Genomic DNA, 17,648 nt, shown 5'->3' with positions numbered 1-17,648 from the left:
TGTTGATAAGCCAAGCAAAGACACAAAATTGCCTTGGTTAAAACAAACTTTTACAGCACAGATACACAAAAATTCATATTGTTATTTTTTTTTTGAATCAGTTTTGAAACATTTAGTTTTAAATCAGAAAATGTAATTAAAAATTCTGGAGCTATAAAGTAGCAAAAAAAAAAAGAAAAAAGAAAAATTAATTTGAATTCTGAAATTTTGAATTCAATCTATGTTTCTCACAATCACGAGTTGCGACAGGACCCTACCCATTGGTTACTACCCTACTCACTTGTTTCTAGACACGGCTCCTGTCCCTTCAAGCAGGGCCCAATACAGGCTGATTTTACTACCGTTTTTCGGTACCTTCACAAAAATCTTATTTTAAAATCGGTACTTTCACAAAAATCAAGTTATAAAATCAGCAGCTTCACAAAACTAACTTTGAAAATCGGCACGTTCTAGAAACAATATTAAAAAATCGAAAATTTTACAAAAATCTGTATTCTAAAATAGAAAACTTGTTTTTCTGTTTAAAACACAGTTTACTTATAAAACGAAATGCAAAGATAATTTATATGAGGAATCGCTTAGGTAACAACTTTTTCATAGTAATAAACTCATTTTTAGCTGTTTTTCGCTAAATTGCATTTACGCAACGTAGCATCAGTTTTGGGGGATGATAATTTCCTGAATTGTACACAGTACAAAGCCTATTGAGCTGATGTACAATGGTAATTTCCCTACCTCTTAGCCCCCCCTCCCCCCCCAAAGAAAAAAAAGTTAGAAATAATAGTAAATGACATTTGAACCTTTCTAACTACCATTTAAATTGCTCTAATTTTCTTAACAAAAAGTAGAATGTGCCTTTGAAAGATCCCAAACACAATGCTAATAAAAAAAAAACTTTCACAAAAATAGATTATTGATACAGTACTTTCACAAAAATAGGTAGTGAGAAAAAAATCCTGGATTTGCCCCTGCTTCAAGTCTTACCTCTTCTCTTGAACGGAGACGTGTGTATTAGTTGTATATGTGTAGGCTTTTGTGTGTGCGTAGACTGTGTATGCACGTAGGCGTGTCTGTATATGTGTGTGAGTGCGTATGTGTATGATTGTGTATGTGTGTAGGACATCACCGACTAGGAGCGGCTACCGGAGGACGGAGTCACACCTGCAGGTGACGATGGGGGCTGAAAAGGCACGGACACCAAAGACAGTCAAATGAGAACAATAAGCAATCGTGATCAGGGTTGGCCGGATTGGTCCTAATTGGGTTGGACCCAATGGGTTTTTTTGAAAAAACCCATTTAAAAAACCCATTATTTAGCCCACTTTTGGGTTTTTAAGAACTTTCTGAGAACTTTTTTTTAAAAAATAATTTAAATACTTTTACAATTTAAACTTTTTTATTTCTTCTTCACAATAGGCAATGGACATAAAAAATGAATTTTGAACTTTAATAGTATTTCTTAACTCTTAAGGGCATTAAAAAATGCTTCAAAGATTTTAAATAAATATATTTAACTTTATTCCTTCAACTGGTCAATAAGGAACTCAAATTATCTTGACTAAGTCCTGTCACGTCAGATTTTCTCAATATTTGCAGATTGTACAAAGGATACTACTTTAGCTAAAAGGCTCTTACGTGAATTATTTTCTGCAAACCAACATGTCACAAAACTCGAATAAACAAGGTATATTTTTTAGAAATTAACAGGTTTTACAAATGGTCGGACAGAAAACCGAATAGCATGTACAGTATTTTCATTATCTTATGAAAAAGTTTAATATTTCTTACTCCGTACACAGAAATAGAAAAACAGGCAACATAAAATTCAAAGAAATGTCTTGATTAAGCTGGAATTCAGTAAAAAGGGATTTAAACTACTTGAGGTTCTACAGTAGGTTTGCATAACAAAATGAAATACAATAAAGTAAAATACAAAAAAAAAAAAAAAGATGTCGAAATTAAAAACGAACAAATAAACAATAGGTTTTATCACTCAAGAAGTAACTTTACCTAAACTGTTAGTAATCATGGGAACTAAAAAATCTGAAACTTCACCATTCTTGGGTTTCGTCGTCTTTTATACCTTTCTTCAGAAAACGCTGTATTTTCCAGCTTTTTTTATCAAGACAATTTTTGTGCTTTGTCCATATACTTATGCTACAATATGCTACAAGTACCATACCTTTCCCCTAAAAAAAGACAAAAAAAACCCACATTTCTTTTAAAAAACCCAGCTTTAGTTGGGTTTTATTTAAAAAAACCCAAAAAACCCTGGGTCCATGGGCTTTTTTTTAAAAACCCGTGTTTTTGCCAACCCTGATCGTGATTGTTCAAAAAGAAAAAAAAACCCATAACTACAACAGAACAGAATACTGTTTGACCACCAATGAGATAGGAAGTCAAACATTCGGTGTGCAGGCGGAAATGAACGCATTTACTAGTTTCCGGGATGTCCGTTTTTGCAGATGTGTATTAACCTCTAAACTAACTACCAAACGGTACGAACTTGAGGTTCACGGATCTGGACGAAATTCTGGATATAAGTCAATTCTCACTAGATATGAGACCATGTAAAGCGGTTTGACTGCATAGGCTCTAGTTCGGCCGTAATGGGGGTTCGAAGTTTCTAGTTTGGCTCCAGAAAAGCAATGGTTTTCCTTAGAAATTTACCTTTTTTTAACTCTTTTCTTGATATTTCATTGCAGTATCACCCAACTGAATGCATTCACAGTATAGAGCAAATTCCACCATCCCTATGTTGTACTAACAAGAGTCGCGACAGATGTAAGGAGAGCAAATATTGTGCGAAAGTTTCAAATTCCAAAGAAAACGCTGTTGCAGTTCCGGGGCCAAACAAGTAAATTTAGAACCTAATTGCAGCCGAACTAAAGCCTATGCGCTCAAACTATTTTACCTGGGGTGATATCTAGTATGAATTGACCTATATCCAGAAGTTTATCCAGATTCGCGACTCTCAAGTTTTTGCTGTTTGAACCACACTGATTTGCAAGCTTCCAGAATTGTAATGGCGTTTCCATTGGAATTTGAAACTTTGGGACAATATCTACCCCCTCAAGACATTTGGAGTCTCTTGTCAATACAACAAAGGGGGGGGGGGAGAGACTTATTCTATGTTGTGAATGCATTTAATTGGCTCTTTCTGCAATGCGAATGCAAGAGAAGCGTAAAAAAAGGTTTAATTTCAAAGGAAAACCATTGCTTTTCTGGACTCAAATAGCAACTTTGGACCCCCTTTTCAGTCGAACCAAGGCCTATGCAGTCAAACCGCATTACATGGGTTCATAACTAGTGGAAACTGACCTAAATCCAGGATTTCATCCAAATCTGTGACCCTCAAGTTCGTGCCGTTTGGTAGTAAACAGTCACATTGAAATGAATAAAATAGGAGCATCAAAATTTCCCTTTCCTGTCTAATTCAGATCAACTTGTCTGTAACTGGTCGTTGGCGAATTTCACAGAAACCCTCAAAAAAGAGTATAGGGCCATTCCAACGTCACGTGCGAGACAAAAATACGCTTAAATTTCACTAACATTTCATCATATCTCTTAATATTTTAGTTAAACAGGAGTAAGCAATTTTTTTAATCTTTACATTTGATGCAAAGATACTCCTGACACAATTATATCTTTATTAAACAATTTTGTTATTTAAAATAAAATTTATTTACATGCGTCACGTGCGGGACAACCAAAGTCAACCTCTGGCAGTTTGCTTATGAATAAGCTGATATTTTTGCTCTATTAATACAGCAATGACGAAACAAATTGTAGATTACGAAAGCTATGGTTCCAACGTAAAGGAAACATATCTCACTATTTTAAAAATTAATTTAAAGCATTGAAAAAAAATATGTATATGCTCATTCCATTGAAAATGATCATTTTGTCCCACATGTGACGGTTCCTATATTTCATAAAAGAGAAATAATTTTTGAAGAAAGTTTTTATTTAAGAAGTCACACATGCGTTTGTTGATTTCTTAAACAACAAAATTTTGTTCGTCATCCTTTTAAATTATTTTTTATGAAATATATGAAGCGTGACGTGCGGGACAAAATTACTGTTTTCGTAGAATGGCCCTATTGCTATCAAGCAGTGGCGCACACAGGAATTTTTCCATGGTTGAAGGTCCACCATTCTAATATCGTACTCCAACACACATCCAAACATTCATTTAGTTTTATCAATTGTTGGGAACAAAACACACTTAAAAAAATATTGAATAATTAGTTCTAGCATTGGTTAACAAAATAAATTTATTAATATCAAATACTTAATTCAAATATCAAAAAGCACAAGAATGAATGCATTTACTTTTCTCATAATTAGAAAGAAAAACAGTGAAGCCAAATCATCATTGGGCATCAAGTGTATGGAACAATTTACGTTCGTATACAATTCAATTTAGCAGAAGAAAGAGAGTAGATAAAGTTTACTTTTTCATTTATTAAATCTGAAATTATTGTTATTTTAAATCTCTATTAAATCTTTACATACTTAGGATTATAGTCAATCAAAAATTCTCAATGGCAAAGGGAGGGGTCCGGACCCTCCCCTTGTGTGCGGCCACTGCTATCAAGTCTTAGAGAAAATGACAGACATGAAGAAGAGGGAGGAGAGTGGGTATGGTAATGAGGTTACTTAGCAAGATTAGGGAAAAAGAGTTGGTGTGAATTATTGTACATTTTGTTGTTATTCAACTACTTCAGGGTGGCGACAGGAACTGTGAAAAAAAAGTTCCCTGACTTTTCCCTGATTAAGTTCACCAAATTTCCCTGATGTACGTTACCAATGACAATGGTTTTCTTTCTTTGCTCTACTTAAAATCCATTGTATGTTTGTATTAAATGCAGTATTTTAAACGTTTTAAGTTGTGTAAAGTTTTGAACTAAAGATATATTTTAAAAAGATGCTACCTTTTTAATAAAATGGTTTAAAAAAAAAAAGACAATATTGTAACGAATTCGGTGCGACTTCCACTTTCTTGAAATGAAGACACAGTTCTTGATAAAAACACAGGAAATTTATTTACACTATGTACAGGAAAGATCTTCAACAACTGCTAAATTATTCATCAGCAATTAAGCAATTATCACACAACACCGTAAACTCTACGTTTACACACGTATTTACTTCCAAATACGAAAACAACACAGCGAAATGCCTCGCTATAAACAGAGCAAAATGCTATCAGTTCGAAATATCCATCGAAACTAACTGTTTATCCATCGCTAACGGCTTAAATACACCGAAAAGAATTTTCTCAAATATTCCACACGCTTCTCGAAATGCGTTGACCGTTATCAAATTTTATCAATGAACAAAGAGGGAATAGGGGTCGTATATTTTAGCCATATGAAAAAGGGGTTGTATATTCATTACGGGAAACTATTTACAGGTTACGTTCCTACAATAATTACTATTTACAGAATTTGTAACATTGCCCCCTTCCTAAGGACTGCACGTCCCGGGCAGTACAATCCCCAGAAAGGGTGCCAAACTTCTATCACAAGTTTACAAATATACACATTAATTAACAACTAACAGATACAGAAAACACAATAATAACAAGAAATATTACTAAACATTAAAAGCAAAAATTATCTACAACTTTTATGTTATCAACCATGGTTGTTTACGTAATACTCATGAACTATGGCCATAGTATGGGGCTAACCGATCATAATGTACAACCCTAGGTTTTGCATTAGGTGATTTTTGGATCCTCACTACGACGTCATTTAGTCGGTTAACGACTTTGTAGGGTCCATCCCAATGCGACTGCAATTTGGGTGAAAGACCTTTCCGTCGGATGGGATTCCATAACCAAACCTTGTCGCCTTCGTTGAATTCATGTCCAGTAGACCTTGTGTCGTATCGGGTCTTCGTCTTCTCCGCCGCGATGTTGATTCGCTCTCGTGCGAAGTTATGAACGTCTTCCAATCGGGCCTGGAGATCCTGGATGTACTCCTCAGGCGATGGAGGCGCATCCGGAGGACGACCGAAGACGAGATCACAAGGTAGCCGAAGCTCTCGTCCGAAGAGCATCTGAGATGGGGCATATCCGGTAGTCTCGTGGACAGCACTGCGGTAGGCCAGCAGGAACAAAGGCAGCTTCTTGTCCCAATCCTGTTGATTTCTGGATACCATAAGCGAGAGATTGTTCAGGATTGTGCGGTTAAATCTCTCCACCATGCCGTCCGATTGTGGGTGTAGTGGTGTTGTCCTAGTTTTCTCAATTCCGAAAATTTGACATAGGTCCTTAAACACAGCAGAGATGAAATTCCTCCCTTGATCGGAATGAATCTGCAAAGGTGTTCCATATCTCGAGATCCAATGTTGAACTAGAGTCTCTGCTACGGTGGTAGCCTCTTGATCTGGAATGGGATATGCTTCCGGCCATTTGGTGAAGTAGTCGATGGAAACAAGAATGTATTTGTTCCCATCAGCAGTTCTTGGTAGAGGACCCAGGATGTCGATCCCAATTCGTTCGAAAGGAGCTCCAACGTTGTACAGATGTAGCTTCCCTCTGCTTCTCTTCTTTGGTCCTTTACGAGCAGCACAGGCGTCACAAGAATGGCACCACTTCTCCACGTCATCCTTCGCCTTGCTCCAGAAGAAGCGCTCCCGAACTTTATTGAGGGTTTTCAACACACCAAAATGTCCTCCAGTCGCACTACTATGTATTTCTTTCAGAACATCTGAAATCCTGGATCGAGGAAGTAGTAACTGCCACCTAGATGTCTTGCCGTCGTCAGATTCCCATTTCCGGTGTAGCACGCCGTTCCGTAAATGGAGTGAGTTCCATAAAGCCCAGTATCTTTTTGTTGCAGGACTGAAGATGGAAACGTCCTGCCAGCTAGGGCGTCGACTGTCACTTTCCATGAACTCTAAAATTGGTTTTATGTCGGGGTCTGCAAGTTGATCTTTTCGAACTTGGTCATCACTCCATAGATCAGGTTCTGATGATGTTGGAGTCACTGTCACCTGATAGGCGGTAGGGCTAGTCGTTCCATACTGTTTCTCGATTCGGGAACAATAGTGGCAGTTCTCAGGACAGGGTCTCCTTGATAAAGCGTCAGCATTACCGTGAGATAACCCTTTTCGATGCTTGATCTCCATGTCATATTCCTGGAGCCGCTGTATCCATCTGGCTATCTGGCCTTCCGGATTTTTGAAGTTCAAAAGCCAAGTTAATGAGGCATGATCTGTCCGAAGCAGAAATTTTCGGCCGTAGAGGTAATGATGGAAGTGTTCTACAGCTTTCACTATAGCCAGTAACTCCTTTCTGGTGACGCAGTAATTTCGCTCCGACTTTGATAAGCATTTGCTCCAGTAAGCGATGACATGTTCATTTCCGTCAATTTCTTGGGATAAAACAGCTCCGATGCCCTCGTTGCTCGCATCAGTGTCTAGGATGAAGGATTTTTCAGGCTGAGGATAGGCGAGGATAGGCGTTGATGTTAAAGCCTCCTTCAGTCGTAGAAATGCATCTTCGCATTCTTTGGACCATTCAAACGTTTGCTTGCTCTCCGTCAGCTTATGCAAAGGGCGTGCAATGTTGGAAAAACCCTTCACAAACTTCCTGTAGTACGTGCAGAGCCCCAGGAAACTTCGCAACTGATGGATGTTTTCGGGACGACTCCAATTCTTGACAGCAGACACCTTTTCTGGATCGGTTTGTACACCCTCAGAAGAGATGATGTGACCAAGGTAGTTCACTTCCCAGCGGAACAAATTACATTTGGACGGGCTTAACTTCAGATTGGCTTCCTTAAGCTTTTGCAGCACCTTCCTAAGATTTGCCAGATGTTCTTCGAAACTGCGTCCCACGATGATGATATCGTCTAAATAGACCAGACAGGATTCGTAGGAAAGTCCTCTTAACACTGTCTCCATAAGACGCTCGAACGTAGCTGGTGCATTGCAGAGGCCGAAGGGCATCACTTTAAACTGCCATAAGCCTTGTCCAGTTGTAAACGCTGTCTTCTCTCGGTCATCAGGGTGTATCTCAACCTGCCAGTAGCCGCTCTTCAAGTCCAGGGTCGAAAACCACTTGTGTCCGGAAAGAGTGTCCAAGGTGTCGTCTATCCGTGGAAGAGGGTAGCTGTCTTTCTTGGTGATTTCATTCAGCCGTCGGTAATCGACACAAAATCTGGTGGAGCCATCTTTCTTTCGGACCAAGACGATGGGAGAGGCCCAAGGACTGGATGACGGTTCGATTACATCGTTCTCCTTCATCTCCTTCAGGAGGGTCTCAACCTCTTCCTTCTTGGCGAACGGTAGTCGTCTTGGATGCTGTTTAATAGGGAGGTGTTCTCCAGTGTAGATCCTATGCTGCGTTAAATTCGTCCTGCCCACATCCTCCGATGTAGATGAAAACAGATGCTTGAAGTCCTCCACCAATTGTTCCGCAGCAGTTCTTTGATCTTTCGATAATGGCGCACTCCCAAGTAACTTCGATGTCAAGGACTCAGAAGACACAGTCTCGGGGGAATTGATTCTTCTAATGATGCAGTTTACTGGAGTACAAGTTGCTAACACTTCACCTTTCCGGATATTCCTTGGCCTTTCACTCACGTTGGCGACTCTTACAGGAATTACATCTTTAGAAAGGTCCACAAGCGTAGATGCTAACATTACTCCTTTTAGATTATTGTTTAGGTTGGGGGATTCAATGAGTCCAAATCGAAAACTATTGCTTTCTTCAATGGAGCCAGGTATTAATGATTCTGACCTTGAGGGAATCGATAAATCTGTTTGGGCTATTATTTGATGAGCGGATTTTACATCACTTTCTGCGGGGAAAACGGCTATGTCTTCTCTCATCGAGTGCAGCTCATTTGTCTTGAAGTCGAGGTTGAAGTCATACTTCTTTAAAAAGTCCAATCCGAGAATGAAGGGGTCTGTGATAGCAGCAACGAATGCCGTATGATGGTAAGTGGCATTTCCAAACACAATTTCTAAGTTTACTTTACCTTCAATCTCGATCTTGTCACCTGTCACAGTTTGGAGGGTAACGCAGGGCGGCGTCCATAGAATGTTGAGTCCAAATTGACGAGCCACATCTGTTCTAATGATAGTAACATTGGCTCCAGTGTCAATAATCAGTTCGCAGGGAAACCCGTTTACGTATGCGTAAACAAACAGTCCATTACTGCCGCCACTCGTCGATGAAATCTGGAAAACTTTAAGATGGGGCTCATTCCAATTTGGCGACCTCCGCCCCGCGAGATTGCCATGGCTTAGTTTTCCTGGACCTGGGAGGGAGAGGTGCTCTTCCCTCTGGTTTCTTGGCGAGCTTCACAGTTTCTTCGTAAGTGACCCTCGCCGCCACATTTCCAGCACTTAAGTGATTGTCCATTTTGGTACTTGGGAGCCGAAGTCCTTTTGAGGATTCCTGCAATTTCTTTTATTTGCTTTTCCAGTTCAGCAACGCGTGACGAAACCGGATCAGGCTCATCAGTTTTCACGCCGCGGATTGAATGGCGATCCTTGCGGGTTGCTTGCCGGGCGGCCTCCAACTTCATCGCATACACAACAGCAGAACTCAGGTCTTTGACATCCGCCATCCGTAGAGCTTTCTGGATTTCCGGATCTCGAACCCCGTCGATGTAGTAGTTGAGTGCCAGGTTGTCTCGAACATCCGCAGGACAGTCGCAAAAAGCAAGATGAGACAGTCTCTCGACGTCCGCCGCTAGCTCTTGCAGGGTTTCCCCGGTTTTCTGGAAACGGGACTTCAACTGGAGTCGGCTGAAATCTTTCTGGCACTTCTCACCGAAGCGAAGCTCCAACGCAGATGTAAGGGCGGCGAAATCCAGGCGCTGGCTGTCCGGAAGGGTCTGAAGAATGTCCGCTGCGTCACCTCTCAGGGATGCTGCAAGGTGGCAGGCCTTGGTAGCAGAGTCCCATCCGTTCGCTTCCGCCACTATCATGAATTGAGTTTTGTAAACCTGCCACGAAGTTTTCCCATCATATGTGGCAAGTTTAATGGACGGTCGAGCAACCGATGTGGGAGCGCCAAACTGTACAGAGCTGCTTTCCGCGGTCGCCAATCTCCTTTCCAGGTCTTTAAAGATGTTTTCTTTAAGTTGATGAAATTTTCTATCTTCTTCTTCTAATTTATTTTCTACAGCATTGAATCGGCTTTCAACGGTATCAAATTTTTCTTCAATAGCATCAACTCGATGCTCTATGTCATTAAATTTATTTTCCATCACAGTCTTTACCGAAATAAGGTCGTTTTTAATTTCCTCTTGGTTAGACGCTAAGTCCTTTTTCAGCACCGTTAAATCGCTTTTTAACTGGTCTTGATTTGCCAACATACTTGCAGTCAGATCACTTTTTAATTGTTCTTGATTAGCCGCCATATCATTTTTTAATTGTTCTTGATTAGCCGCCATATCATTTTTTAATTGTTCTTGATTAGCATCAAGAAGTTGTTTTAATTGTTCATCCATTGCGCGAGTAATCACCATAAAAATAAAGTCCAAATTTAAAAAGTCTTTATGAAAAAATGTCCAAAGTCACACTTACTGCAAGAAAGTCCTGAAGTAGCCCCACGTTGGGCGCCAAATTGTAACGAATTCGGTGCGACTTCCACTTTCTTGAAATGAAGACACAGTTCTTGATAAAAACACAGGAAATTTATTTACACTATGTACAGGAAAGATCTTCAACAACTGCTAAATTATTCATCAGCAATTAAGCAATTATCACACAACACCGTAAACTCTACGTTTACACACGTATTTACTTCCAAATACGAAAACAACACAGCGAAATGCCTCGCTATAAACAGAGCAAAATGCTATCAGTTCGAAATATCCATCGAAACTAACTGTTTATCCATCGCTAACGGCTTAAATACACCGAAAAGAATTTTCTCAAATATTCCACACGCTTCTCGAAATGCGTTGACCGTTATCAAATTTTATCAATGAACAAAGAGGGAATAGGGGTCGTATATTTTAGCCATATGAAAAAGGGGTTGTATATTCATTACGGGAAACTATTTACAGGTTACGTTCCTACAATAATTACTATTTACAGAATTTGTAACAATATTTTTTGGAAGGAAAGAAAAACCTACAAAACAGTACATTAAATTTTTATACATGGAAAGATTATAGAAAATTAAAAAAAAAAATACTTTACTTCCAGAAACCACTTAACATAAGAATTTTAAGAAACTATTAAAATTACTCTTAAAAACATATGTATTTATGATAGGACTAAAAAGTAATTGAAATTATTTAGAATTAAGTTTTCAAACAGTATAATAATTGTTGCAAGAATAACAAGTAATAGTGAAAGAATAGAAGTAATGTAGTTATTCTTATATAACTAATTGACATATTTATGCAAAACATATGAAATCATTTGATATCCATTCGTAGGGAGCTTTTCTCTAATCATGAACATAGGTTTAATGAATGAATACAGCATTTTAACAATAAAAAAATAAAGATATTTACTCAAGTTCACAAGTTAACTCTATTTCAAATGATTTCAGTATGTAACGAAAAAAAAATCTTAGATTGCTTTTGTAACAAACAACTTTGAATGCAAGAGGGGGAAAAAGCAATTAGTTAATATCAAAATATATAAAAGAATACAACTTGGTTATAAAATTTAAAAAATACTTAAGTCTGAAAAAAAGAAAACCTTTGTAATCTGCGGTGACAACAAATAGTACAACGGCAAAAAACAACGGCAAGTTTTTTTTATTGAAAGCTCAATTTTAGCAATTAAATTAAAAACCCAAAGAAGTAATAATTTTTAAGTTTTTATAGTATTAATTCAAAAACCAAAGATTTCTTCTTGAAATTGTGATTACAGAACTTAATTACTTCGAGACAATGGAATAAAGGCAACGGAGCTAAGACATTAATGATGGCTTCCTCTTTGCCTGTATGGTTGTTTATTTTACGTGGCATTGAAAGCGTAAAAGGAAATTTCAAGCTAAGGTAAAATAAACAACCTAACAGACACAGAAGCAATCTTAGGAAGTTCATCCTGTGGTTAATAAGCAAGATTCAATACTTTGCCGTTGAGGAAAAAAGATGCACAAATATGCGACAGTGTATAATCGCACCTCATTAATTTTACTTTTTTCTGAACAGATAATTGGCGGAAAATGCGTAGGGAATAGGAGTACTTAATAAAAAAAATTTTTTTTCTTCATAAAATCAATTTTCCCTGATTTTTTGTTATTTTTTCAAAACTCCCTGATATTTCCCTGATTAATAAAGTTCCCTGACTTTTCCCTGATCTGTCGCCACCCTGTACTTTTAATTTATTCCAAAGTGCTTTAAATTTTTATTGAAGCTTATATAAAGTTTTTTTGTAGACAAATCCATTCATAAGGCAGAATTTTCATTTTTTGAATGGCTAGTGCATTCAGGAATACTTGGGAACTTGCCACAACCATCCTACCGTAACTCTGCCATTAGAAGTAACCATTTTCAAAACAAAAATATTTACTTCAAAATCAAGCGCAGAGCTTCAAACTGTTCTATATTTCAGCCTGAGATGAATCCCCACTAAATTTGCATTTAATATTAAGAAAATTAGTAATAATATCTAGTGTCAAAAAGCAAATTTCATCTTTTGGGATTTCTAAAGGAAAACTATTTTGGAACTGAAAATAAACTGATAAAAATAATAACATCCCGTATTCATTTGAATTTTAAGGTCCTGAATTCAAATTATGTTTCTTGCAGCAATGCAAAGAACATAATTTGAATTGCAAAAGGACCCTATACTTACTGGATTTCTTGTTCTTACAAACGGAATGGAAAAGGCCAAGAAATCTGCACCCGCCACATTATGACTAGTTATTTCCTAGAGTAGATAATACGAGGCATATCCATAAAAAAATAAATGGTGATCAGGATGCGGATAAAGATACAGGTGTTTTTTCTTGAAAAAACGTAATTTTACACACAAAAAACCTTTTTTAAAAGTAAAGCCTAAAGCCTGCATCCAGTTAAGCTCTGAAAAAAATATGGATAAAATCTATTTGTAGACAATTTCTAACTATGGCGACGAATATTTTGCTCTTTTAACCAATATTAAAAATAACCATTATCATGGTAATCTGAAAAAACCAACCAACATCACTCGATGCGCGGATATAAAGCAATTCATCATTGTTTAAAGAGTAAAAATTGCAAAATATTACATGCACACAATTTAAGATTTTAAGGAATCTCTTCCACAATGCAGCACAAGCTTATGGATGAAAGAACATCTGACAAATAACTAAAATTCTTAAAATTATATTTCCATACCATTTGTAAAAAATATCAAGATCAATTTATTGAAATTACTTTACAACTGAAATTTTAAATTGTACAAAAAAATGTTCTTACATATCCCTACCAACAAGAACATTATTAATTCTTTCAAATACAAAGTTTAATGTCTTACCTCAAACTGATATTCTTGAATTAGCTCAATGTCTTGTTTATCCAAGAGGGTATATTTTAACTGAAAAAAAAAAAAAAAATCACATCTAGAGTCAAATCCAACAAATATATCTAACTTCTAAATAGCAAGATAATTTAGATTGTCTAACATTGACAGTTGTAAAATAGAAAACGTTCATAAAGGAACAAATTAGCATAAAAACTGCATAGGCCTTTTGTTGGAAGATCCCCCCCCCCCATAACGTCTTTTGCATTGAAAAGGGGTTCTGTTTAACTAGGGCCTGTTTAAGATATACAAGGGGTCCTAGGCCAAACACATTTTCGGAGCCCCTTTGTAATGAGCGTAGCCTCGCGAAGTAGCGGCCCTAGGGGCATTCCAAGGTATTTTTGACATTTATGTAGAGTCGGTAACATGACCTGTTTTGCCATAACTTTTTAAGGCTCTCCTCTGATATGCCCCCCTCTTGGCGAGATTTTAATTTTTCGCTCGATACGAAAATCGCCAATAAGGCGATAACTTGGCAACCCTGGTTTTGCAACTTGAACGCTGGAAAGTAGTTTCTCGAAGTCTCTTTTTGCACGTGTATGTGTGGTAGGAGGTAGGTGCTCATATGTTTCGCTCTTAGGGAGATTTTAAGTTGAATACTCTAAAATAAAGTTTCAATTCAAACTTTATTTTAGAGTATTCTTTTTCTTGTTGTTTTTTAATGTTAATTTAGTTGAATTTTCTATTTTAATTATGAGTTCGGTTTGTGATGTTGTCCAAATGAATCAATTGAAATTTTTGAATGAATCTTCTTTTTCTTTTTCGTCAGGTCGTCCAACGTTTGGACGTACCGGAGTCCTAAATAGATTTTTTATATTTAAACTAATTGAAAATAAAGAGGTTAGGTAAGTGAACATATTTTGAATTATTGTGTTTTTAGTGTGTTTCTGGTAGTTTGTATTTTGGTCTGGTTGGCATTTTTGTAGCACAAAAATGGTGTTAATTTCACATAAAATCTGTGACTTTATTGTATACTGAACGGAGGAGATCTGTGACTTATATCCGACTGTGATGTAAATTAACAGTCGGAGGGATAACTGGCGAGCCAGAGGTCTCATAGTACTTTCGTAATGAGACCGAGGCAGGGGTCTCATTACGAAAGTACTATGAGACCGAGGGCTCGTATCCCGGAGAAACAACGGAAAAAAATTAATGCATTAATTTCATTAAATAATTAATGACATAATTTGAATTTTTCCTGTTGGCGCTAAAAAAGCATCGCTAAGAACGATGTATGACATATGACGTCATACATAATTTTCTTGGCGACGCTTTTTTGGCGCCAACAGGAAAAAGTCGCCAAGAGGGGGGTATATCAGATTTGTTCCCTTTTTAATTTACTGTTTGATTAGCATATTATTTTATTTTGATCTTTTCCTACCAACACACCAGCTCAAGTTAAAATAATTTGCAAATCAAAAAGTTATGGCAAAAAAGGTCACGTTACGGACTGTACATAAATGTCAAAAATAGCTTGGAATGCCCCCCTAGCGAATGAGGATTCCTATTAAGGAGGGACAAGCATAAGCATAACAAGAGAGTGGTTTTTAATTGCCCCCACCCCCACACAAACTGCTTTGAGAGCTTTGCTTTCATGAACAACAATGCTAACAAATTTTAAGTAATTGATATAGAATTATTTTGAAATCGTTGTTGATGTGGACTGGGCAGAAATTAAAGATCACTTAAATATTGAAGGAGAATAACTACGTATGAATCCTTGTTCTACTAAGCGATTGTGCAAGCTGTTCGTGGATAGTCTGCTTGTTCAGAGACTGATTCAGAACCCTTACCTTGTTCAACTAATCGGCAAGCATCGGATATAGCAAATATTTTACATCAGTACCGGGAAAATTCCGAAAACATCAATCAGTTCAATTGTGTTGACGAACTCAATGCCGTTTTAAGTTGAGACAAAAAAGATGCAAGCGGTCAAAAATTATTTCCTTTCTAGAAGTTCCTTAATGAAATTTATTCTCTGTTAAGGTATTTTTATGTAGCACTAATAATTTTATCCTAACTTAGATGCTACATTTATTATGCACAGTTTCTGAACAAAAGAAAATATAAACAGGGCCCGATCAAGACAAACTGATGCCCAGGTCCTGGAAAGAAGATGGTGCCCCCCCTCCTCCCCCCCCCCATGAGAAAATCAGCCCAATTTTAAAGTCAATGTTTTATACTAGAAACCTACACATTACTACAGAAAACTGGGATTTGAAAACTGGGATTTGAATTGGATATGGGATTTGGATACTTGATAGTCACATAGTTAAAATTGCCTTACCTTAAGGTGAAAATGGGTTAAAAAACAATTTAAAAAAGGCAAAAATAGCGAAAAAAAAATCTAACTAATTCGGACATCAAGCTTTAAAGAGACTTTTTTCTGTCTTTAACAGAGGCAAATGTGTCGATCACATCATCGAAATCTAATTTTGATGTCACTGAATTTTTAATGGTCAATAAGGAAAACGCCTTTAAATTATCCTGAGAAACGCAGCTTCTCAAACGATTTTTAATTCTTTTCAACGCTGAAAAGGAACGTTCACTGGAACAGAAGAAAAACTAAGTAAGTAAGTTAATTTAGGCTATTTTAGTGCCCCTAAATTTGTGGTGCCCAGGTCCGCGGACCCGCCGGACCGTGCGTTAATCAGGCCCTGAATATAAATTATTCTTGAGAAGCCTGGGAAAGGAATTTCCCATAACTCAAACTACCGATTACTCCAAGCTTTTTATTCCCTTGGGACTTTCCAGTTATTGATAGTGGACTATATATATGTATGTATAAAATGACCCCCTCCCCTCCCCAGTCAAAATGTATAAGTTCTAAGTTATAACAGAATCAGAATGAATAAAATGACAGACCAGAAATTTGACATGCACAAGTAACACGATTTTTTTTTTTTAAACGAATGCTATGAATCAATTTCTGAGCACAATATTAACTGGATAAATAAAGCATTATACACATGAAAATTTCATTTGTAGTGGTAAGATTCATTTCTTGCTTAAAACTTATAACTAATACTTCGAACAAATAATAAACTTCGAGATACGAGTTCTTTTTAAGGATGTAAACAAAAGTGTTACTTAAAGAGGTCAAAAGGACTAATAGTTTTGCGCGAAACAACAAACGGTTTCCAGCACAATTACGAAACACAAAGTTTAATACCACTTTTAAAAGGAACACAACAAATGTTCCAAGTAATAAAATGTCACACTGAAAATTTTTTGAAATAAATATTCCGACCTATTTAACAAAGGCACGAAAGCCAGAGATGAATTATCCAACATTGGGACTTAAAGAATTGAACTAAGCCAAGACTAAAACAAGGAATACAACAGACAATGGCTAAAAAAAAGTAACTGTACAAAGGGATTTAATAGTGGCTGCGGGCAAATGGCAGGTGTTTACACAATGACTTACTTTTCCGGCGGCAGGGCCTAAAAGGACAATTCCATAGTTGATTCCTTGGGCCCATGATTCGTCACTTTTGTTCAGTAACTTCATGGACTATCTCCCACCGGAATTGGAAACACCTCTCGAAGCGGTCATATGAAGCCGAAAACGCAGTCAGGAGAATTTATTGCAAGCCTCAGCAACAGTGGGGATTAATAACCTACCACCCGCACCCACTAAACCATGTGCTTCCGTTGCTATGTTCTTGATTTTGTACTTATGATGATAAGTATGGCGCCATCTAACGGAATAATTAAAAGCCGAAAGGAAAACCGATTTTTTTAGAATACCGTGATTATTTCTTACTCTCTCTCTCTCTTGTTTATTTATTCACTAGTTATTTATAGAACTTATACATTTGTGAAAAAAATTACATTCACGATATTTTTTTTCAAACAAGTTTCAACGTTTCAACGAAAGATGTTACGGGGCTGAAGTTAAGCACAGAAAACAGGACAAGGGGTCATTGTTTTAAGCTATTTAAATCTCAGGCTAACATGATGGATATTAGGAAAAATTATTATTATAGCAGGGTAGTGGAACCACCGGAAGAGGTGGTAATGAGCAAGGGAGTAGATAGTTTTAAGAGGGCCATTGATCTTCACTGGGGATTGTAAATTGACTAGGACCAGTCTAGCTGGGCCCAGAGCCTCTGTTGCTGATCGTCGCTTTTGTATTTGTATTTTGA

The 17,648-nt window shown here is 37.2% G+C and overlaps 1 protein-coding gene across 1 annotated transcript in view; it reads right to left on the bottom strand.

Annotated features, from left to right (window-relative positions):
- Window positions 1-17,147, bottom strand: part of LOC129233316 (zinc finger MYND domain-containing protein 19-like) — a 29,478-nt gene extending 12,331 nt beyond the window's left edge. Inside the window, exons 1-2 of the mRNA XM_054867367.1 lie at window positions 16,928-17,147; window positions 13,456-13,515 (exon numbers count right to left, since the gene is read on the bottom strand). Coding sequence (XP_054723342.1) covers window positions 13,456-13,515; window positions 16,928-17,011 — 144 coding nt within the window. The 5' untranslated portion in view covers window positions 17,012-17,147. The remainder of the gene's footprint in view (window positions 1-13,455; window positions 13,516-16,927) is intronic.
- Between the last annotated feature and the right edge of the window lie 501 nt (window positions 17,148-17,648).

Source organism: Uloborus diversus, unplaced genomic scaffold (genome assembly GCF_026930045.1).
Source record: "Uloborus diversus isolate 005 unplaced genomic scaffold, Udiv.v.3.1 scaffold_331, whole genome shotgun sequence".
NCBI classification, from domain to species: domain Eukaryota; kingdom Metazoa; phylum Arthropoda; class Arachnida; order Araneae; family Uloboridae; genus Uloborus; species Uloborus diversus.
The sequence above is the reverse complement of the archived record's forward strand: the minus strand, read 5'-3'. Positions and strand labels throughout refer to the sequence as shown.